This window comes from Helicoverpa armigera, chromosome 2, assembly GCF_030705265.1.
Source record: "Helicoverpa armigera isolate CAAS_96S chromosome 2, ASM3070526v1, whole genome shotgun sequence".
Classification (NCBI taxonomy): domain Eukaryota; kingdom Metazoa; phylum Arthropoda; class Insecta; order Lepidoptera; family Noctuidae; genus Helicoverpa; species Helicoverpa armigera.
The window spans coordinates 11,794,271-11,813,477 of record NC_087121.1 but is presented as its reverse complement, the minus strand read 5'-3'; the positions used below and the strand labels follow the sequence as shown (position 1 = coordinate 11,813,477).

Below are 19,207 nucleotides of genomic sequence, written 5' to 3'. Positions count from 1 at the left end.
AATGCAAGCTATGAGGCATTTTACTATGTAAGTATACCTATATTTTATTCTAGTATAAAAGTACTTTTCGATTCCAAAGTAGCCATGTCAGAAGGATGTTAGAATCTTAGAATAAGCAGACTTCTTGCATGTTTATCAGTTCTTACTTCAAAGTTACAACGAATTTCGAAAATATTTATTTACTATAAATAGGTACTATTTTTGACAATGCCTTAGGCCATGGAAAATTGATTGTAAATGATAGTCGTGTATTTTAGATACTTCGCCGCAAAGTCGGCAAGTGAGCAGCACGCGGCGCGTGGCCGGCGGCCGCACCGCCACCGCCACGCCACAGCCACACGCGCGATACAGGGAGAGCAACGCCTCACGTAAGTGGCGATACACTCGCGAGACTGTTGCGCAACACTTGCATTGCAGCATGAAAGTTGATACTCTTCTTTGCATCTTTTTTTTAAAGTAGGTAATTCGATTGTTAGTTCAAAAATATTTCCTGAAGTTATTTTAATGAATGTTGCTTAGTCTTGCAAACGAGCAACATTTTTGTGTAGAATAATAATACCACGAATGAATATGATGAAAAGCCCACGAATCAATACATGAGATGTTTTTGACAGTCGTTAATTGAAGAGTACTATTTTACCTTTCCCCAAAAATAAATAAGTAGCAGTCTGCCCGTACCGAAGTCTGCATAAAGGAACCGACCGTCGAGATTAAATAATATTAAAATAACCGCGAAAAAATCCGTAAAAGTAGTTTTATTTATAAGTCAGTTGTATATTCCTAAAACAATGCCCAATATATCCAGGGCTCCGTCAAGAGATCAAAGGCATGACGGTGACGGGCACGGTGCGGCGGCCGCGCAGTCGAAGCAACTCGGCCTCCACGTCCGGCTCACCTGCTTCACGGAAGAGTGCCCCACAAAGTACTTCGCGTATGTTATTTACTATAATAATATAGCTTTCTAAATTAGGTGTTTTTCACTTACCGACGGTTAGGCTGAAAGTTGACCCCAACATAGGTCTGGGAAAAGGACACAGGTGACTTATTCCAAAATAGTAAGGTATTTCATGCCAGTCTCTTTGAATACTGACCTGACTGATTAACCTACCCTGATTTTAGTGACACGGTTTTGCTGTACAACACAATCTAATTAAGACCTTTCATAGTAGCTTACCTGATCACCTCTCAAAAATTAAAAATGACTTTTGTACTAATTTAAATAATTGTAATATTTTTCTTTACCTACTGGAAATATTTTGCGTTCATAGGCCAACAAAGCAAGGAGCGGCCGACTTCAAAAGGCCGGCAAGAAGCAACAACCGATAAGGATAAACCTGCGGATTTATCTTCAACACGTAAATACATAATTTATTTATACTGGGTTGCTGGCAGTTGATCCAACCTAGCCCTAATTTTATTACTTAAATCATTCTTTCTTCCTAATGTGTTAATTCAAAAGTCTAGCGAGGGATCTACATATTGAAAATCTTATTAGATAGTACCTAATTTCAACCGCCTTATAGTTTCTCTATGGGATTTTTATCAATAGGACCTCTTGACTTGACCTGCTGGTTTGAAGTTGTTACCTCAAAAATACCTCTCTTACTATTGCTACTCTCTCTTGTTGTTGCCAGCCCGCTCTGTGAGCGAAAACTTCAGTAGAGACACGATACCTTCTGTGAAAGCATCAAGCATTTCCTCTGGTCCTATAATAGATTGTAAGTACGAATTATTTTAATTTTATAATCTTTATTAATTTGGAGTATTTGCCATGACAGACCTCTCCACTCAGAGGCATTTAATGATTACTTAAGTCTCTCCTTAGTGACAGAATGTCATACAAATCCTTCACTAAGGAATGGCTTAAGTAACCATTAAATCTCTCTGAGTGGGGAGGAGACACACTTTACAACCCTTAAATTTGACCTTCCCATTATGCCATTATGATCTAATCACACTAATTTGCAAGGTATGTACTTATAATATGTGATTAATGTAGTTGACGTTTGGAGGCGTGTTTATGCTATAAATGTAACATATAAATAAAAAAATTACATGTTCAAAAAAGTTTTCAATGTCAACTCGTTTTTAAACGAATAAAGTTATTAAAATAATCGTTGTTCAATTAGTGATAGCGGCTAAATCGAAAACCTTGAGTACAGTGGGCCCCGGATATTCGTCGACACCTGAAGAGCTTCTTGATGTCATGAGCATCGGCAGTAAGAAGAATATTCGTGAGTATTATTATTAAGCCTGATTAAGTTCCAAGTTCGTAAACGACATTATTCTTAAAAAAGTTTGTTGAATTCAAAAATTGAAAGGGAAACCTGGTTATTTTTAGAAAAAAAAAATGTCTTTGAACTTGGGCCCTAACCAAAAGATTCATTCAACCATGGTTTATGTATGGGTTTCATTGTCAATTATCCATATTTATAGCAAAAGCAGCGATTGTTATGGGCCCAAGGCAGATCTAGCGATTTTCAGAAGGAAAGTTTCTGTCTTTATAAGACTGCAGGATTCTGCCCTAATATTTGCTACGGGCCTGCTTGATAATCTTAGGTACTGTGGTGTCCTCAAAATTCTGATTCTTTTTCCGTTTTTGATCATAGGTGCTAATGGTTACTCTAGATGCGATGGCAATTCGGGATATGGTAAGCCACTCGTAACTCCAGTCAACAAAAGATTAACACTCAGAAGAGATCTGCCTTGGCCGCAGCTGAGTGCTGGTAAGACATGCCTTCTAATTTATTTACTTTAATTCAGGTTTTATTTAGCCTAATACAAATTTGTTATCAAATGTTTGCTTAAATATTATAAAGTTTTTTGTTTGTATGTAAAGGCTCCGAAACTACTTTGACCGATTTGAAAAAATAATTTTGTGACAACTACCTACCCGCTACGCTACCTACGCTACCTACCCGAGTGACATGCACACATTACATTATCCAGTTACAGAAAGTAGTTCCCACGGGACGCGGATGAAACTGGAGGAACCAGCTAGCGTTTAATAATTATTCAGTTTGTTCGACATGAGTTTGCTTTATGTTTTTTAGACGGTGTCCCCGATCCGAATATCCGGTGCACGCCAAGTATCGGAAACCACACGAAATCCCCTACTAGGGCATGGAAAGGTACATAAGTATATAGTAGTGTTTATATATAAAATTGTCATTTAAGCCAATGTTAGGTTTTGAGGACCTGTCCCTCATACAAGCTACGGAAATCCTTCGCAAGAAAACCAGGCCAAGTATATCAGCTTTTCTTTCTTTTCGTAATAGGGCAATTCGATGCAAAACTTTTTTTACGTTAGAGGTCAAGTAGTTACCCATCATGCTTCTATGGTAGGTATGTTGATTCTGTCTGACCCACTTGAAATATCACATTGTGTTGTCCGGCTTTTGATTGTTATAGCATTTCTCATGTCTTTATTTAGTGTCATTAGTATTTTTTACTGTCAAATTCTAAACATGTTATTCTATATCTCTGTGATAAGAGACTGACTAGAATGTGACGCTACTGCGTATTTCTGTTGATTAATGGAATATTTTTTCAAGCGGAAAACAGAGAGTCTTCTACTCGAAGTGCTCCGCAACGAACTGATTTGATCAGAAACAAATTACGTGAGTAACAGCTTCCGTTCTATCTAATGCTGTGTGCTGTTGCATGTAGGTCCCTGAACCCTCAATGGTCAACGTATGCCCCTTAGCTATTGCCAGACGTTAGCGCCATTGCTGCCCAACTGCTGAACGACTGTTGCCCGATCGTTTAGCCACAGAGGACCGTATGTTTTATCTCAGCTGCAATGCAACAGCTGCACAACATTTGATTCCATTAATTTAGTTAAACACAAAAGTAAGCAGTTTAACAGGCGATATTTGGACTGTTCTATTTCAGTAACGCTTAATAAATTAGATGTTCTCACGAGCGTGCTAGGACACTTAATATTTTGGCGCGTGGCCCGCATCACAGCGTATGTGTACCCCCGCTGGGGTACCGGAGGGAGTTTGCTTGCCACTGTAATAGTATTTGCCGTTTTGTTTTGGACAGCAACGAAGGCCTCTGTATCCGGGAACAAGTTACGGGCATCGAATACTAATCCCAATGTATATCCGGATACTAAAATACCCATCATGCGGAGCAATATCGGCGCTAAATGTGAGTCTGAAATTCAGTTCAACTTTTTGTACGCAACGGAACATTAAGTATTGCCAGAAACTTTACAATTAATTATGTTCAAAGGGATGGCAACAAACCTTTGTGCGTTCTATAACAGACGTAAGCCCATACATTTCCATACTGTGATAAATTAATCAATAAGCATGTATGCGCGTGGTCGCCTCGAGTCATCTCTCCGAAGTGCAACTTAGAACTTAGGTACATTTTCTCAACATGTTTCAACTTTCCAGCATTACGACCTTCCGTCTCGTCTCTTCACCGATCTAATAGCAGAAGTCCAGCTAGAAAACAAAAGTCTTTCAACAGCACATCAAGTAACTTCCAAGGTAATTATTTTTATCTCTGCCTGGACTGAACGCATTGGCACATTCCGTTTGATATCTGAAAATGAGCAGCGACGCCGTCTCCCGAAAAGCGTTAAATATTTTTGTTTGCCATAATAAATTGTCTTTTGTCAGACCTAATGAGTGCTACGGCTAGTAAAATGAAGCCACCGTACAACGACTCTAAAATTATCAAGCATTGGACACCAGGTATTGCCAACAACAAATAATTGCCAGTATTTCCATCCCAGATTTTGTACCACTAACATTAAACCCCATAAAATTATTTTCACAGAAATGAGCAAAATACCATCAAGATCGCCGAGCAAAATTACGAAAAGATTCCTAAATGGTGGTAAATATTGTACTTAAGTAGTTTAAAATTAGGGCACTAATGCCCATTTTCACCAACAAACACCTCCACCACACCACCAAATTTAGGGATCCCCTAAGAGCATTTAGGGAACACTTAATACGAATTTCGTTTTCACCAAAGTTTAAGTACCCCTTATAACCTTTATTATTGGGGGAGTCCTTATTCTAAGTGACACTTAGTTAGGGAAACGTTAAGAGATTGTTGGTAAAAACGGGCATTACTCTGTCAAAAAAAATAAATATAAAAAAATATAAATGGCAATGTGTCTGTACCAGTATTACTCCATAAGAAACTGCACATAGTAAAAATTTGATAGAAAATAGTATTCATCAAAGTGTGCGAAATAGGCTTCGATAAAAATCGGGCTTAAAATGGATTTCTTGACGACATGTTAAACATATTTTTTCAGAACCAATGAGGAGAGCAACATCGATCAAAGATGTTAACCCATCTGTCGACAAAATGAAGTCGTTGCCTAGGGAACCATACGGGGTCCCACCGCTGACCAGGCCAGCCCGTGAGTTATTTATGTTATAAACATGTAATTTGGCTATCCTTTCACAAAGATTTTTGAATAAGATTGGTACGACGCATGTATTTGGCCAGACTGGTGGATCCAAGAAATTCGGTGATCAAAAGATCACCTCTATCTATAACACGCCGATAGAAAGAGGATGCGTCGTCCCAATCTTTTTGAAAAGTGCAGTATAGTAGTTAAATGGTAGTATTCAGAAATCAGAACAGGTAAAAGTACATAATAACGCAATCGTTAACACATTTGCAAGGTGTCGGGTAGGCGAGTACCGTTAATTTAAAATTGTAACTGTTTAATGTTCCTTTGTTGTCTAGGTAAATTAAATAAATACAATTTTAGGACATTTATTTAATTAAATCACTCTTCTAGCAATGAGAATAAAAAATAAATAATTTTACTTCACATGCAGTTATACTAAATTCAAAATGATTGACTCATTTTACGATTTTTCAGCACCTGGCTACAGCAATAGAAGTTTCAGACCTCAATTAGAAGATATAAAGAGCTCATATCTATTGTTAAACAAAAAGCCTCAGGATATTAACATGAAACCATGTTCAACCGCCGGTATAAGAATTCTATAAAATGTGTTACCAATAAATGGGGCTGTCTGCACAAAAGTGTCCCAACCCACATTTTAATGTTCTTTTTTTTCATTTATGGCCAAATACACACCTTGCATTTGTACATTTCTAGGTAAGCCGCGCCCCCGATTTCACTTATGAAACAAGAAAATATATCTCATTGCTTGGATGATAATGATTTTTAAATAGTATTAAAAAGGGTCATAAGTTAAATGTGGGTTAGTACACTTTTGAATTGCCCATACTACTACCTAATTCTGATTTCCTGAATAGTTCCATTTATAATATGTTTCTATTATTTTAGTGAAAACTGGGATTGGTCTGCATTCCTATTCATTTGCAAGAGTGACTGATTATTGATTTGTCTAATGGATGTTTGTAGCTAAAGGAATCCAGTCCAATTTCACACAAGGTAAAATAGAACACTTACTTATGCAATTTCACATATTTATCTTACTCCACTAACATTCTGTCTAATTTTAGGTGAAGAAAAAATAGATAGACCATCAGTAAACAAATTCGATGACGAATTAAGAAGACAGCAACTGCTAGAAATAAAAAAAAAGTTCCAAAGTAAACGATTTTGGAATGATTCAAGTATGTATCAAAGACAATGTTTTAGAAAGCCAAAACATTTAATTACCTTAAACTTTCATTACAAATATTTATTCTAATTTGATAATATTAATTTTCAGAGTACGACAAAATTGAAGGTTTGAACTGGATATCATGGAAATAAACACTTTTTTTTATATTATAAACAATCTGTATTTTATAAATTTAAAGTGGTAGTAACACTGCAGTGTGGAGTCTAATGTTAAAGTTTACGAGCATAATGTCAATTAAAAAAATTGAAAAATCATGCCGTCTTTACTTGGAGCTAGAACCACCTGATCCTTTGCTATCCTTATCTTTTTGATCTTTGTCATCTTTCTCATCCTTGTCTTTTTTGATGGTCGACATAGCATTGCGAATGGCTTCACTCTGAGGATCAACTCCTGGCAGATTTTCCAGTACACTTTGGAGGAATGCTGGGTCATTCATGACTTCAGCATACTCTTCCGAGACATCCATGCTCTCTTCAGCTGCTGGAGCCTCTTGTTGCATGCTCATTTGCATGGCAAGAGCAATCTGCTCTTCCTCAGATAACTCCATAGCTTCATGACCAAGGGACATGGCTAAAGCCCTCTCCATGCCAGTGTTTTCTGGTTCCCCAGGCTTGCTTGCATCTCCTTCAGTAGTAGTTTGTTGGCGGCGTGACTCCTCCTCCTGGCGTTGTCTTTGCTCTTCCATAGAGACACGCAGGGCAAGTGCAAGTTCAGGATCTTCATTTGGATCGACACCAAATTCAAATGGTGACAAGCCTGAGCCAGATGGTCCTGCTCCATCGCCACCAATCAATGGGCTGGAAATCAAAGCTTCAGAGAGTACCACGCACCCACCAGCGGGGACAGACACTAGGTGGCTGCCTCCAGTGTTGCTGTCTTTACCGTTCAAAGTGTTAACAAATGTGGTCAGAAGAGGGTTGTTGTCGGCATCCTCGCCAAATGAGACCACGTCGCAGTTTACCTTCTCTTTCTTCAGCCTTTTAGCTAGTTTCACTAATTCTTTCTCATCGAGCTCTACCGGAGAGCCGACGAACACTACGATGCGCATCTTATGGTTCTTTCCCTGGCGATGTTTCAGCGCTAAGTGAGCAATCCTGATGCCAGTTAGTAGGTTGATGTTACCGTTGGGCTGAACGCGGTGTAACTTGGACATTATACGCCCGACATCGCTAGTTAGTGTAGCCAGCACCTCTACATTCGCTAGCGTCAATAAACCCACATTATTTTCAGGATTTGACCGTGTTTTAGAATGACATACCAAGTTTACGGCATCTTGCTGAGCCTGCAGCCGAGTGGGTAAGAAATCTCCATTTCTCATATAGTCACTGTTGTCCACACAAATCATAGTACTTTCTAAGACCATTTTGCTTGATTATTCAGCGACTTTTTAGGAAATAAACAAATTGCGGACACCTCACAAAGAATGAAATCTGCTGTATAATCATAGACTAGCAAATTTTGAAAGATAGAGATGGATGGTTAGAGCCACAGATAATGAATTCAAGTTATGATAATTTTGTTTGCTAAAAGACAAATAGACATAAAAAAATTGTTTCAAGAATAATTTGTTAATGAAACAAAGAAAGTCAATATTAAGAATTGAAGAATTAAGAATATAATTTCAAGATCCTCAGCTAACCTGAGAAAAATCGATAAACTTTGTAAACCAAGTTCTAAATTGTCTATGGTTGACAATTTGACAGATTGACTGAAAACCGAAATCCGAGGTCAATTTCATTCCGTAAAATTTGGTCCAAACCCCAAGAATCATGGGTTTCGGTGATTATCCCAAGGAATATAACCCCTCAGTCCACGGGCCTTATGACCCAGCCCGTTATTATGGCAAACGTAAGTATTCTTCTCGATAAACAATGTCGCCCTTCAATTTACCATTTTCGATTATGTAATTTTCTTTCTCGTTTTCAGCTGATACTCCGTTCGGTCAGGTAAAAATCAGTGAACTTGGATCCTGGTTCGCACGCAGGAATAAGTCGCCCCAGGCTCTCGCTGGCGTATTCAGCCGAGGTAAGAAACTGGTTCCATACATATTTATATGTGAACTTTGAGGTTATAGGTGTATTGTAGATATCAATCATTTGGAGGTACTGCTGGGTCAGTTTTAAACTAAATAAAAAACGCATATGTAGGTAGTCAATCTTGTCTGCAGTGACAAAGTAGGCAATGTACCTGTGTAAAATTTGTACCTTACTTTGAGAATTTTTAACAGGAATGCAGTACCCACATATTCTAAGATGATCAGATCAATATCATTTACATTAGAAAATTACCCTGCCATGTTCTGAGTAACATTATATTTGTGTTTATCGATAACATTGTAAGCTGAGAAGAAAAGCAACCAATTATGTAAAAATATTGAATTGTCTTAATAAACTTTTTATTATGGTTTAAACTTAATGTTAAGTAATTAACTCTCAATTTCCAACATACATCTATATTTCAAATTATTTTGTTACGTAGTCACTTTCAATTAACATTGTAAACAACGGGGAAGTTATTGTTAAAATAAGGTTGCACTAAGAAGTACCTATGCAATTATTTCAGCTTGGTGGAGGTGGCAGCACAAGTATGTGCAGCCTAAGAAGGTGGGCATCGCTCCCTTCTTGCAGCTGCTGGTGGGCAGCATGACTTTCTTCTATGTTATCAACTACGGAAAGATGAGTAAGTATACTGGGGCAAGCAATAACATCAGGACAGACTGTTTATACTGACATACAATAATGCATGTTGTAATGTGTGCTCAACTCTGAAGGTATTATAAAATTGAGGTTTTAGATGCAAGGGACTCACACTGACAATGGATAAAACAAGTAAATACTGTAAATTGTACTGAAATTGGGCATTTATCAAGAAGTTTATAGAGATTGATTCATTAGTTATAGAAAACTAACAAAACTTTTTTAACATGCTTATTTCTATTTTCAGAGCACCACAGGAACTACAAATACCACTAATCTGGAACCCTCTCAATGCCATCAAATGCATGTAATTTATGTATTCAAAAATGTTATGTTAAATGTATGTGCTAGATCTTACATACTTGCAATAAAGCTATTAGTGTGAAACATTTGTCAATGTTTTATTTTCTTCTAAGAATCCTGCAGGAGAGGGCAAAATGCATAATCAAGACAGGTAGCTTTGATTAAGTCATTTCTTTAATTCTCTACTCTACTCAAACTAAAAGTTAACAGTTCTTTTATTTAAGACTCAAGATATGTAAGTGCATACAAGATTTGTAGCACATGGTTACATGATTAGTAGGCAGATACACTCCAATAAATGCAAAGGAAATAAATTATATAGAGGTGCCAACAAAAAAAAAGAAAAATAAATATCTGAGTAAGGACAATTTGAAGAATAATGTAGTAAATTGTTTGTACACATTTTAAAACACAAATAAAAATTAAACCAGATGACTTGAAAAAAATATCTTTAATTACTTATAGCAATAATAATTTATTCAACACATGCACACTCCAGACACTCGGCTTGCAAAGTTCGTCAAATGCAAAAGTCTGTTGATCTCTACCGCGGCAGGCACGGCACACATCGCTTGTTGCTCAGATGTATTATCACATTAGTGTCCCATGAATTAATCTGAAACATAAACACATATTTGAATAAAAAAATATATTCTGGTTTAGTTAACAGGGTAGGCTAGAACTTAGTTGTTTGCTTACTATAAGGTTTCCTAAATTTTATAATTGTAGCTATATTCAAAACATTCAAGCTCTATGTTATGGGTCAATTAATCACAAAGTATGTATACAATTGCTATAAATCAAGAGTAGGACCTCTATAGAGTAGAGATTTCATCATCCTAATACAAGGGTGGTTCAACAACTTAATTACATGTAACTTTTAAACAATTTATAGTAAAATTAAGTAGGTGTATCTATGACTCATGCGTGGGTGTAAACTAAAGGTTAACATGCAGGTCAGATATGGTTTTCTGATGATAGTGTTCTAGAAAAGGGACCAGGTATAGATTTGAATGTTTCCAAATGGTTTAAAATATCAGGATCTATAGTAGAACCAAAGATCTTTTTAAATATACCATTTATTTAAGCTATTCAATAAATAGGCACATTTTAAATAATATTGACTGTTAGCAACAGGAGCAGTTTTGTTATTATTTTTCATTTGCATGTATTTGGTAATGATATTGCTAATAGGGTTATTGACCTTTTTACTCTTTGACAATCTTAAAATATTCTCATTGGAATATTTTATTCATATAAATTGCATCATTTCCCACATGCAAAATTCAATTACTAAATTAGCTACAGTGACTAATTCGACATGGTAAAAGTAGTTAGAAAATTAATATCACCATATGTGGATAACCTTACCTAAAATTAGAATTGAGCTATTTTACAATTCAGTTTTGCCCATGTACTTGGGTTTTAGCTCCTCTATTCTCTTGATGAAGTCAGTCTTCTCGATGCAGCCGTCGCAGACCTCATCCCAGTCGTTCAGAATCTTCTTCAGATCTCGTACTTTGAGTTTCTTCAGGTCAACATTGTTCAAGTCAATCTGTTTGTCAAATCTGAGGTCGCAGATCTGTGCGTCCTTCTTCCTCAACTTCTCACAGATCTTGTCAGCGGGCATGGACCAACTGAGCGGCTTCGAGAGCTCACCCAGGATGCCGGTGGCGGACTCCTCTAGGCCGCCTAAGTAGTAACAAAATCTGTTCTCTTTATTCTTGGAACCTTTACAAAACTTCTTGAACTCAGTTTCGATTGATTTGGGGTTCTTCTTGACATCGTCTGTTAACGTGGCTGCGAATTTCTCCACAGTTTTAATACAAACTTCACATTCGCCTTCCTTCAGTGCAAGCGATACCTGCACGATTGCCGCGATGAATAATAAATGAAACACACTTAATTTATACATTTTGCACTAATATTTGATAACGGGCTACGCTAAATTTAACTCCAGCTGCTACGTATACCGTAACTTGTAACAGAATAAATAGAAATAGTACGAAATTTAAAGTGATAGAAGAATCTCGTCCATTCATGGAAATGAAAACGTTGACAGCTTTACTTGGCGAGCTGTGATTGGTGCACGTTGTTGGCATGCTAGAGATGATTAGATTTTTCTTATCTATGAATAGTCGATTGTGTATTTTAAGCAATATAAATCGACTAAATGAAAATCTTGTCCATTAATCCATTTAGATATGTTTGAAGTTACTTTTAGTGAAGTATGTATAGGTAAAACGTGTGTATTTCAGATAAAAAAATCATATCATATATATAAAAATCTTTTGGTTAGCTTAAAACACACGTACCACGTTACAAAAATATATTTACAATCAAATAATCTAACCAATTTCAGTCGATTTCGTATATTGATTTAGTTCGTCGTTCGTCTCCATAATTGTCTTTTCCTTTATCATGACATTGTCAATTTCATGTCAATGTCTTCGTAGTCGTCATGGAAACAAAATTTTGTTTATCAATATTTCATTTTTGTTTTGTCGATATTTTTGATTTTGCGGTCATCGAGTTAAAATATCTACAAAATGGGTGAAATAAAACCTTCGCTGATGGATAATCCACGAGCTGCTTTGGAGGTCTATATTACTGCATTGCAGAGCGAGTCAAAAATGGCTCGAAAGCAGGCTCTGGTTAAAATTAATGAAGAGATATTTGAAACTCCTGCTAACAAGGACTGCGACCTCACTGTGGTATTCCCTGAAGTATATGCTTACGTCTTGAAAAGCTTTTCCGATGCCTCTGAGGGCTGTCGAGAAACCTCAGCGTTGATAATATCGAACTTCATCGAGAAGTTACCACTGAACGACTACTACTTGACGTACATCCTACCGGTGATAGTCCGTCGTATAGGCTGCCCAGAGATCGTAGAAGACTCTGAAGAGATCCGCTTAGTCCTCATTGAACTGGTGCATAAGATATTAGACAAGTATAAAGTGTCTTACTTGCTGAGTCCATTCATTAATGACTTCACCAGCATTTTAACTAAAACCGTGACTGATCCGTTTCCAAAAGTGAAGCTTGAGGCCTGCGAATGTATTATTATGATGACAAAGGTCTTACAAAGAGACTTCCATTTCCAATCATCAAGTTATGTCAAACCAATTCTGTCTAATTTTGCACATCAACACTTCAGAGTTCGAGTTGCTGCTATTAGAGCTATTGGTAATATTTTTATCTTACTGTTGTTACTATATATTTACATCATAATTAACCTGGACATCCTAGCATCACATTGCCATGCATTTCAGCATACCCTGCTTTTAAGGAAAGAGTACAAACAAATTTCTTAAATCTCTCTCAAATACATTTTCTCTGTTAAGGTAACTATACCATTTTGCATTGCCTATGTTACAGGAGCAGTAGTTCTAGCAGGTGATGCGAAGTGCTTCGAGCTGTCCATCACTCCCATGGCTGAGAAACTGTTCGATGAGAACAATCTGGTCAGAATGCAGGTCACCCTGGAAGTGGGAAACTGGATGCTCAGCTATAGAGATAGATACTCCTTCTGGCATCGCATGATACCCTTGTTGTTGACGAGGTAAGGTTCAGTTTTGGCTAAGCTTACTTACCTGCTTCTTCGGTTTTGCAAATTGAAATAAGATAAGGCCAAGGGATGATAGTCACTAGCTCAGTAGGTGCTGAGGAAATCAGTATACCTGGGGTCTGTTCTGTGTTACAGAAATGCTATCTATAAAAGCCATAGCAAAAACAGCTAACAAACATGCACATCACACAAATATCGACTATACTGGTAATCGGCCCCTGCAAATTCAGTCAGTAGGCTTGGCGATCATTGCGCCAGTGGGTTTTATCGCTATCGAGCAGTAGGTATTATCGTTATAATAATATTTCAGCCTAAGCGACGTAATGGAGGACATAAGAAACACCGCCACAAGTCTCTGGAATGACATAGGCATTCAGTACATGGAGGAGAACGAGGAAGACTTCAAGAAGAAGACGGATTTCCTGAAAGACGTCCCAACCCACTATCCTGATGTGAAGAGACCTAACTTCGGCTGCAGGTCGCTGGTGCAAAGCAATATTGGCAAGATTGTACCAGCTATTGGGAAAGGTAAGAGTATCGAGACGTCGAGACAAGAATTTAACGATCAGTACCACTAACTAATGGATGTACTGAAGTTTATTTCGCCACCGACTTCTAGGCCGATGCACTTAAGAATAGTTTTTTTTTGCTTTTCAGTGTTTGCTTTTATGCTAGGCCAGCAGAGCATTCTTTTGTCGATTCTGATATCCTACTGTTCTCCATTCTCAGGGAAAAAAGGATATCCCGTCTATCATATTTTTTCTGCTCTCTCTCTCTCTCTACAGCTTACGAAGCTTTAGGTATTTGTATGTGACCTGTAAACTACCTACTAGGTGCTGTTATCGGAATTTAAGGAAAATTAATTGTTGGGGGGTTTTACGAAACCATAAGAAAGAGATAAGGAGTTAGGTACTCAGACGAACCCCCCTTGGGTACCATCTCCTCTCGTCACCTCCTCTCAAAGTACGAATGATCTTCTAACATGGTAACTCCTCAGAAATGGATGGCTGGCAAGCTGACGCCCGACTCCGTGTCTCCCAGCTCCTATGCTGGTTGATTCTATGTGCGGAAGAAGGTTCCACTCAGCACGCCAACGCTATTGTCAGAGCTATGCTCCGAGGCGCCACTGATGAAGATCCTAGGGTTATTCTTGAGGTGAGGAGACCTTTTGCAAATTATACCCTCTTTATGTTATTCATTGCATCTTATCATAGGTATCTCTCCCAAAATAGCTTCAATTACTCTTTCAGTGCCAGTCTGGTTAAATTTATTTATTTATGGAGGACTTACAGCTAAACAAAAACTAAACAATAGAAGTAAGTCATAGTCGACAGAGAGCCAATTAAAATCAAAGTATAGCACTTTCGTAGTTTTCAAGTCTTTAATTATAATTAATTATAGCATCCATCGATCCTTTTAAAGACCCAATTCCTTATAAAGCCCTCTTTTAACCTCATCTCAACAGATAAAACGTGCAGCCGAGTTATTCGGCTACTTCATAACGCCCACCACTTGGTGGCCACTCCTCGAAGCCGAGGTAGACTCTTGGGCGGCGCTGCTTGTTATAGCCAACATCATCAAGGGTTCCCGCCCAGAACTGCTCCAGGAGAAGGTCTTGGTAGAGCTTTGTAGAGAGGCTGCTGATCCTGATAGATGCAGGACTAGGAAGGTAGGTGGAATTATGATGTTACGGGCTATATTTGTAGTATATATTAATAGATAGAGACTTCCGAAGGAAACTTACATTTTTTGTGCCCCTTCAAAGTCTGTATTGAAAATTAAGTCCCAGCTAAGGTCTTGCTTTGAAGTCTTATTGAACTCTTGTTTTTCAATCTGCTCTTGTTTGTTTGACTTGGTCAATTTACGTGGTAAAAACAGAGAATCAGCAATATTAGTCTTACTGATAAAATGTAAACCTCTTAAACTGGGGACACCCATTCTTCAGGAAAATATTATTAGCACCAAAGAAGTTTCTTCTACATTCAATAACTTTACTTCTTCACCATTACTAAAAAGAAATCAATTCCAGCCGAAATACCAAACGAATCTCCTATATACATGCGAAGCCCTGCTGGATGTGTGCGGCGAGGCTTGCGCTACGGTCTCAGAAGACCTGTTCACTATCATCTTCTCTGTGTACGCCATGCCCTTCGATAATAAGATACAGTTTATGGCGCTGTGTAAGTAATATTTACTTTTCTAGATAGGGCAGTTGAAAACAGTCATACAAGTCGGATAAAAACTTTCAGTAAACTAGGGAAATTGAAACTCAAGGGGGTTCAAATGAGAATGAAAGTTTTGCTTAAATAAATTGAGTAGTGTAGAGATAGGTAACTCAGTAAGAAGCAGTGAATGCGGGTTGCCGAAGACCGTGCCAAGTTTCGAACTTTGGAAGAGGCCTTTGTCTAACTGTGGACGTCATTCGGCTGAAACGATAGATTCGATAGAGATATCTGATAATCTGAGAGACAGTTAAAATCTACTTTATCACTAACTAATACAACAAACAATATGATAAAAGTTGGTATGAACATACCTAGATGATGCTCTGGACACATTGATAGACTAATAGACCCATCTTCTTAATAGACCCATTAAAGTTAAAACAAATGTGGTCAACGGCATCCTCAATTTCCAGCAAACCTAGACAAGTTACGTTACGCAGAGAAATGCGGCAAGACCCTCACCAGTCTATACGAGAAGCACATTGGTAAGGTACTGGGAGGCATCACAAGCGACGCGCTGACTTGGACACAACTGTCACCGGACAAGTGTCTGCTGGAGTGCACTATGTTGCATACTGGTGAGAATATAACCTTCTTGATGACGTTTTTTTTTTACATTTTGCTGTTTTGAATTTCGACTGTGGTTTTCGGGAATATTTGCAAATTAAATGTCCTGGTTTGGTGAGGTTTATCGCTAGATGTGTATCTATTATGAGAAGTACCTAATGATTTTCAATGGGTCTTAAAAATTCTTCAATCTTTAAAATGGCATGCAAGTAACTCAGTAAACGCTTTGCAATCAACACCGTCACTTTCTCAATATTTAGTATTCGAAAAATTATCATCAAAATCGTGTCCTGAAAACTCCTTAAACTAAGCATCTAGGTACACTTGATAATGTAGTCGTGATTGACTTCGCTTTATTTTGCTTACTTTCAGGATCCGCAATGGGTGGCCAACTGCACCTGATCGCGCCCCTCCTAAAGGAATGCTTGGCGACTCCTAAAGTGGACCCGGAGGTGAAACTCAAGATCTTCACCTGTTTGTCCACCGTGCTGCTGAAGAAAGACACCAACTTCAGGACCTGTGATACTGACAAGTTGGAGGCTTTCCTCAAGATTGTCATTGAAGGTACGTTCTTCGACGTGCTGGGAATTTACTGAAGACCAAAGGAGACCTGTCTTTGATTCCCTAGCTTACAAAATACCTAATCCTTTTAAAAAGATAATTCAGCTTAGCAGCACTAGTTAGTTGGTAGAAAGGAATACATATTTTCAGATACCTAATTGAAATTTACTAAAAAAGAAGTTGACAGAGTCAGACTTGCTGTTGTCGATTTTCTGTTACTGACTATTTCTTGAATGGGACACCCCATTTAAAAAACCTGTCTTACCGCTGCACTTCTCAATATTTCATGTCTAGTGCATCCTAGACCCACCAATATATTTTTTATTTAAGAAGTTAAAAATACATACAAAGTTTACATTTACATTTTCATCCTTAACGCAGAGGTAATAATGCCGAATTTGGTGTGGTGCGCCGGCCGTACCGCGGAGGCCATACGTACCGCGGCTGTCGCCTGCCTCTGCTCGGCGCTGCAGGAAAACCCTTATAATGAAGAAATATTGACCACGGATAAGGGAGGCGACGGCGATAAGGATGATAAGGTAAATAACACATTTTATATAGGTCTTTCTTTCTAAATCTCTTTAAATATAAGTGTATCGCCCTTGTATCCCCCTTATTGGTCTACCGATTTCCATTATTTATTCACTCAAATATTTTTTCAATTTTTATAAACCATCAAAGTTTCATTCCTCATTTAGGTATTGATACCATCTCTCTGGTACGAGTAGTTTTTATTTAGATTAACTTGTCCTTCTATCTATGGAAACTTTAATTTACACTTTAATCAATATTCAAAGCGCATTAATTAACTTTCCGCAGGTGGTAAACCTCTTCCCAACTAAAGACTCTTTAGAGCCATTCTTGGAGCAAATAGTACCACTTCTAGTGGGACTCGCAGATGACAACTCGACGTTGACGCGACAGCACACATTGCGTGCTGTGTGCTGTCTAGCTGTGTTAGCTGGTCAGCGGGGATGTTTCACTGCTGAGACACTGCATAAGCTGTATTTTGGTAAGTTTATTTTTGCTAAAGTAAAAAATATGTTTTGAGTTGGGCCAATTGGATGCTCTATATTTTTGGTCAGGTTAACCTTTGTCTATTTTGATATTTTAGTTTCAAACATGTAGGTATATTTTATAATATATTTATGTATTTAACCATCAAATTAAATATACTAAATTAAGAAATTCTTTTTAAAGTACTATATTTACCCAGTCCTCGATTTCCAAGACACAAATATAAAGTAGAAAATTACATTGCTATTTGCATGCCGATCCGCATACCAGTGTTTGAAAATCAGATTCTTCAAACAGTAGGCCACCAAGAATTTCCTGCTTTCTAACTTTGTATATTTCCCCAGTGGTACTAAAACGTCTAGACGACAGCAGCGACAAGGTCCGCTCATACGCCGTACAAACACTAGTGACTCTCTTCAGCTACCGTCCCGACCCTTACGATACGACGCTTTACGGGGCCCATATCGATGCTTTATACAGCGCCATGCTGATACACCTCGATGATGCTGACGAGGCCTTTAGGAAACAGATGCTTGGTGAGTCTGGTCTATGAATAGGTAACTCTTTAGTGATAGTGTTGACCCTTACGATACGACGCTATACGGGGCCCATATCGATGCTCTGTACAGCGCCATGCTGATACACCTCGATGATGCTGACGAGGCCTTTAGGAAACAGATGCTTGGTGAGTCTGGTCTATGAATAGGTAACTCTTTAGTGACAGTGTTGACCCTTACGATACGACGCTATACGGGGCCCATATCGATGCTTTATACAGCGCTATGCTCATACACCTCGATGATGCTGACGAGGCCTTTAGGAAACAGATGCTTGGTAAGTTCCTCAGAATAGATTTCAAAAATCTTTCTCAGAATAGATTTCAACTTATGGAGGAAGTCATGATAGATAATAGCTCTAACGCGTGTGAAAGCGCCGGTGGAAGCTAGTACTAAATAGTGTGATGATAAAGATGGAGAGTTGAAAGGAGTATTTTTTCAAAATTGTGTTCTTGTTTCAGAGGCACTGATCAAGCTCAGCGACATAGACCCGCGCACTCTCATGAAGAAGGTTAAGGCCAATATACATCTTTACAGAAATAAAATGGCGTATGAAAAATTGTCTAGTCATATTGAAAAAATATTGTAAGAATAAAATGATTCTGGTACACGATAACCATTACTGCCGACTGTTGAAATTCGAATCGATAATGGTTTTATAGATTAAATCGATTCTGAACTGGAAGGAATATGCGTTCTCACACGCAATGGTATTGTTTTATGTACTTTATGTTTCCTCAAAAAGTCCTTCAGTAGGTTATTTGTGTACAGAATAGAAGCCTTAAAAAGGTGCAGCTAGCTAGTCGGTGTTTTATTCTAGCTGCAGTTTTTATGAAATGTGCCTTAGCGTAATGTTATTTTAATTGTGAGTTGAATGAATTAGGTTTAATTTAATTTTGTTTCTAAACAAAGCGTGTTCGCTTGATGTGAAAATGCATAAATATTTAATTTTACGTGCAATAAAATAAATTATAAAATGACTGTGGTTTGATTTTTACAAACTGGTGGGTGGGAGCTTAAAATTTTTACTTAAATGAAAGCAGCTGCAACGACATCGCGTATAAATAGATTTCTAATAAAAATAATTGAATTTGCAAACCAACGAAGGCTA

At 37.8% G+C, this 19,207-nt stretch overlaps 5 protein-coding genes across 5 annotated transcripts; 3 read left to right on the top strand and 2 right to left on the bottom strand.

Moving 5' to 3' along the window:
- Positions 1 to 84: 84 nt before the first annotated feature.
- Positions 85 to 7,443, top strand: LOC110378287 (uncharacterized). The gene is made up of 16 exons (XM_064041529.1): positions 85 to 97; positions 258 to 368; positions 806 to 931; positions 1,269 to 1,355; positions 1,635 to 1,718; positions 2,130 to 2,234; positions 2,610 to 2,726; positions 3,054 to 3,131; positions 3,555 to 3,620; positions 4,048 to 4,155; positions 4,407 to 4,502; positions 4,635 to 4,709; positions 4,795 to 4,854; positions 5,285 to 5,392; positions 6,478 to 6,591; positions 6,690 to 7,443. The coding sequence occupies exons 1-16, from the start codon at positions 85 to 87 to the stop codon at positions 6,731 to 6,733; spliced, it is 1,392 nt and encodes a 463-aa protein (XP_063897599.1). The 3' UTR covers positions 6,734 to 7,443.
- On the bottom strand, positions 6,611 to 8,068 carry LOC110377787 (26S proteasome non-ATPase regulatory subunit 4). The gene has a single exon (XM_021336808.3). The coding sequence runs from the start codon at positions 7,963 to 7,965 to the stop codon at positions 6,865 to 6,867; it is 1,101 nt and encodes a 366-aa protein (XP_021192483.1). The 5' UTR covers positions 7,966 to 8,068; the 3' UTR covers positions 6,611 to 6,864.
- A 220-nt stretch (positions 8,069 to 8,288) lies between these two features.
- Positions 8,289 to 9,689, top strand: LOC135118340 (putative ATP synthase subunit f, mitochondrial). Its single transcript, XM_064040088.1, has 4 exons — positions 8,289 to 8,450; positions 8,529 to 8,627; positions 9,165 to 9,281; positions 9,546 to 9,689. Exons 1-4 carry the CDS (start codon positions 8,372 to 8,374, stop codon positions 9,572 to 9,574), a joined length of 324 nt encoding a protein of 107 aa, XP_063896158.1. The 5' UTR covers positions 8,289 to 8,371; the 3' UTR covers positions 9,575 to 9,689.
- A 348-nt stretch (positions 9,690 to 10,037) lies between these two features.
- Positions 10,038 to 11,678, bottom strand: LOC110378945 (mesencephalic astrocyte-derived neurotrophic factor homolog). Its single transcript, XM_021338410.3, has 2 exons — positions 10,973 to 11,678; positions 10,038 to 10,217 (listed from the first exon to the last, which is right to left on the bottom strand). The coding sequence occupies exon 1, from the start codon at positions 11,514 to 11,516 to the stop codon at positions 10,995 to 10,997; it is 522 nt and encodes a 173-aa protein (XP_021194085.1). The 5' UTR covers positions 11,517 to 11,678; the 3' UTR covers positions 10,038 to 10,217; positions 10,973 to 10,994.
- Positions 11,679 to 12,021: 343 nt separating this feature from the next.
- Positions 12,022 to 19,073, top strand: LOC135118339 (dynein axonemal assembly factor 5-like). The gene is made up of 12 exons (XM_064040076.1): positions 12,022 to 12,787; positions 12,980 to 13,163; positions 13,480 to 13,697; positions 14,167 to 14,324; positions 14,635 to 14,838; positions 15,199 to 15,349; positions 15,808 to 15,972; positions 16,334 to 16,525; positions 16,904 to 17,061; positions 17,342 to 17,534; positions 17,884 to 18,075; positions 18,558 to 19,073. The coding sequence occupies exons 1-12, from the start codon at positions 12,151 to 12,153 to the stop codon at positions 18,683 to 18,685; spliced, it is 2,580 nt and encodes an 859-aa protein (XP_063896146.1). The 5' UTR covers positions 12,022 to 12,150; the 3' UTR covers positions 18,686 to 19,073.
- The last annotated feature ends 134 nt before the right edge of the window (positions 19,074 to 19,207 follow it).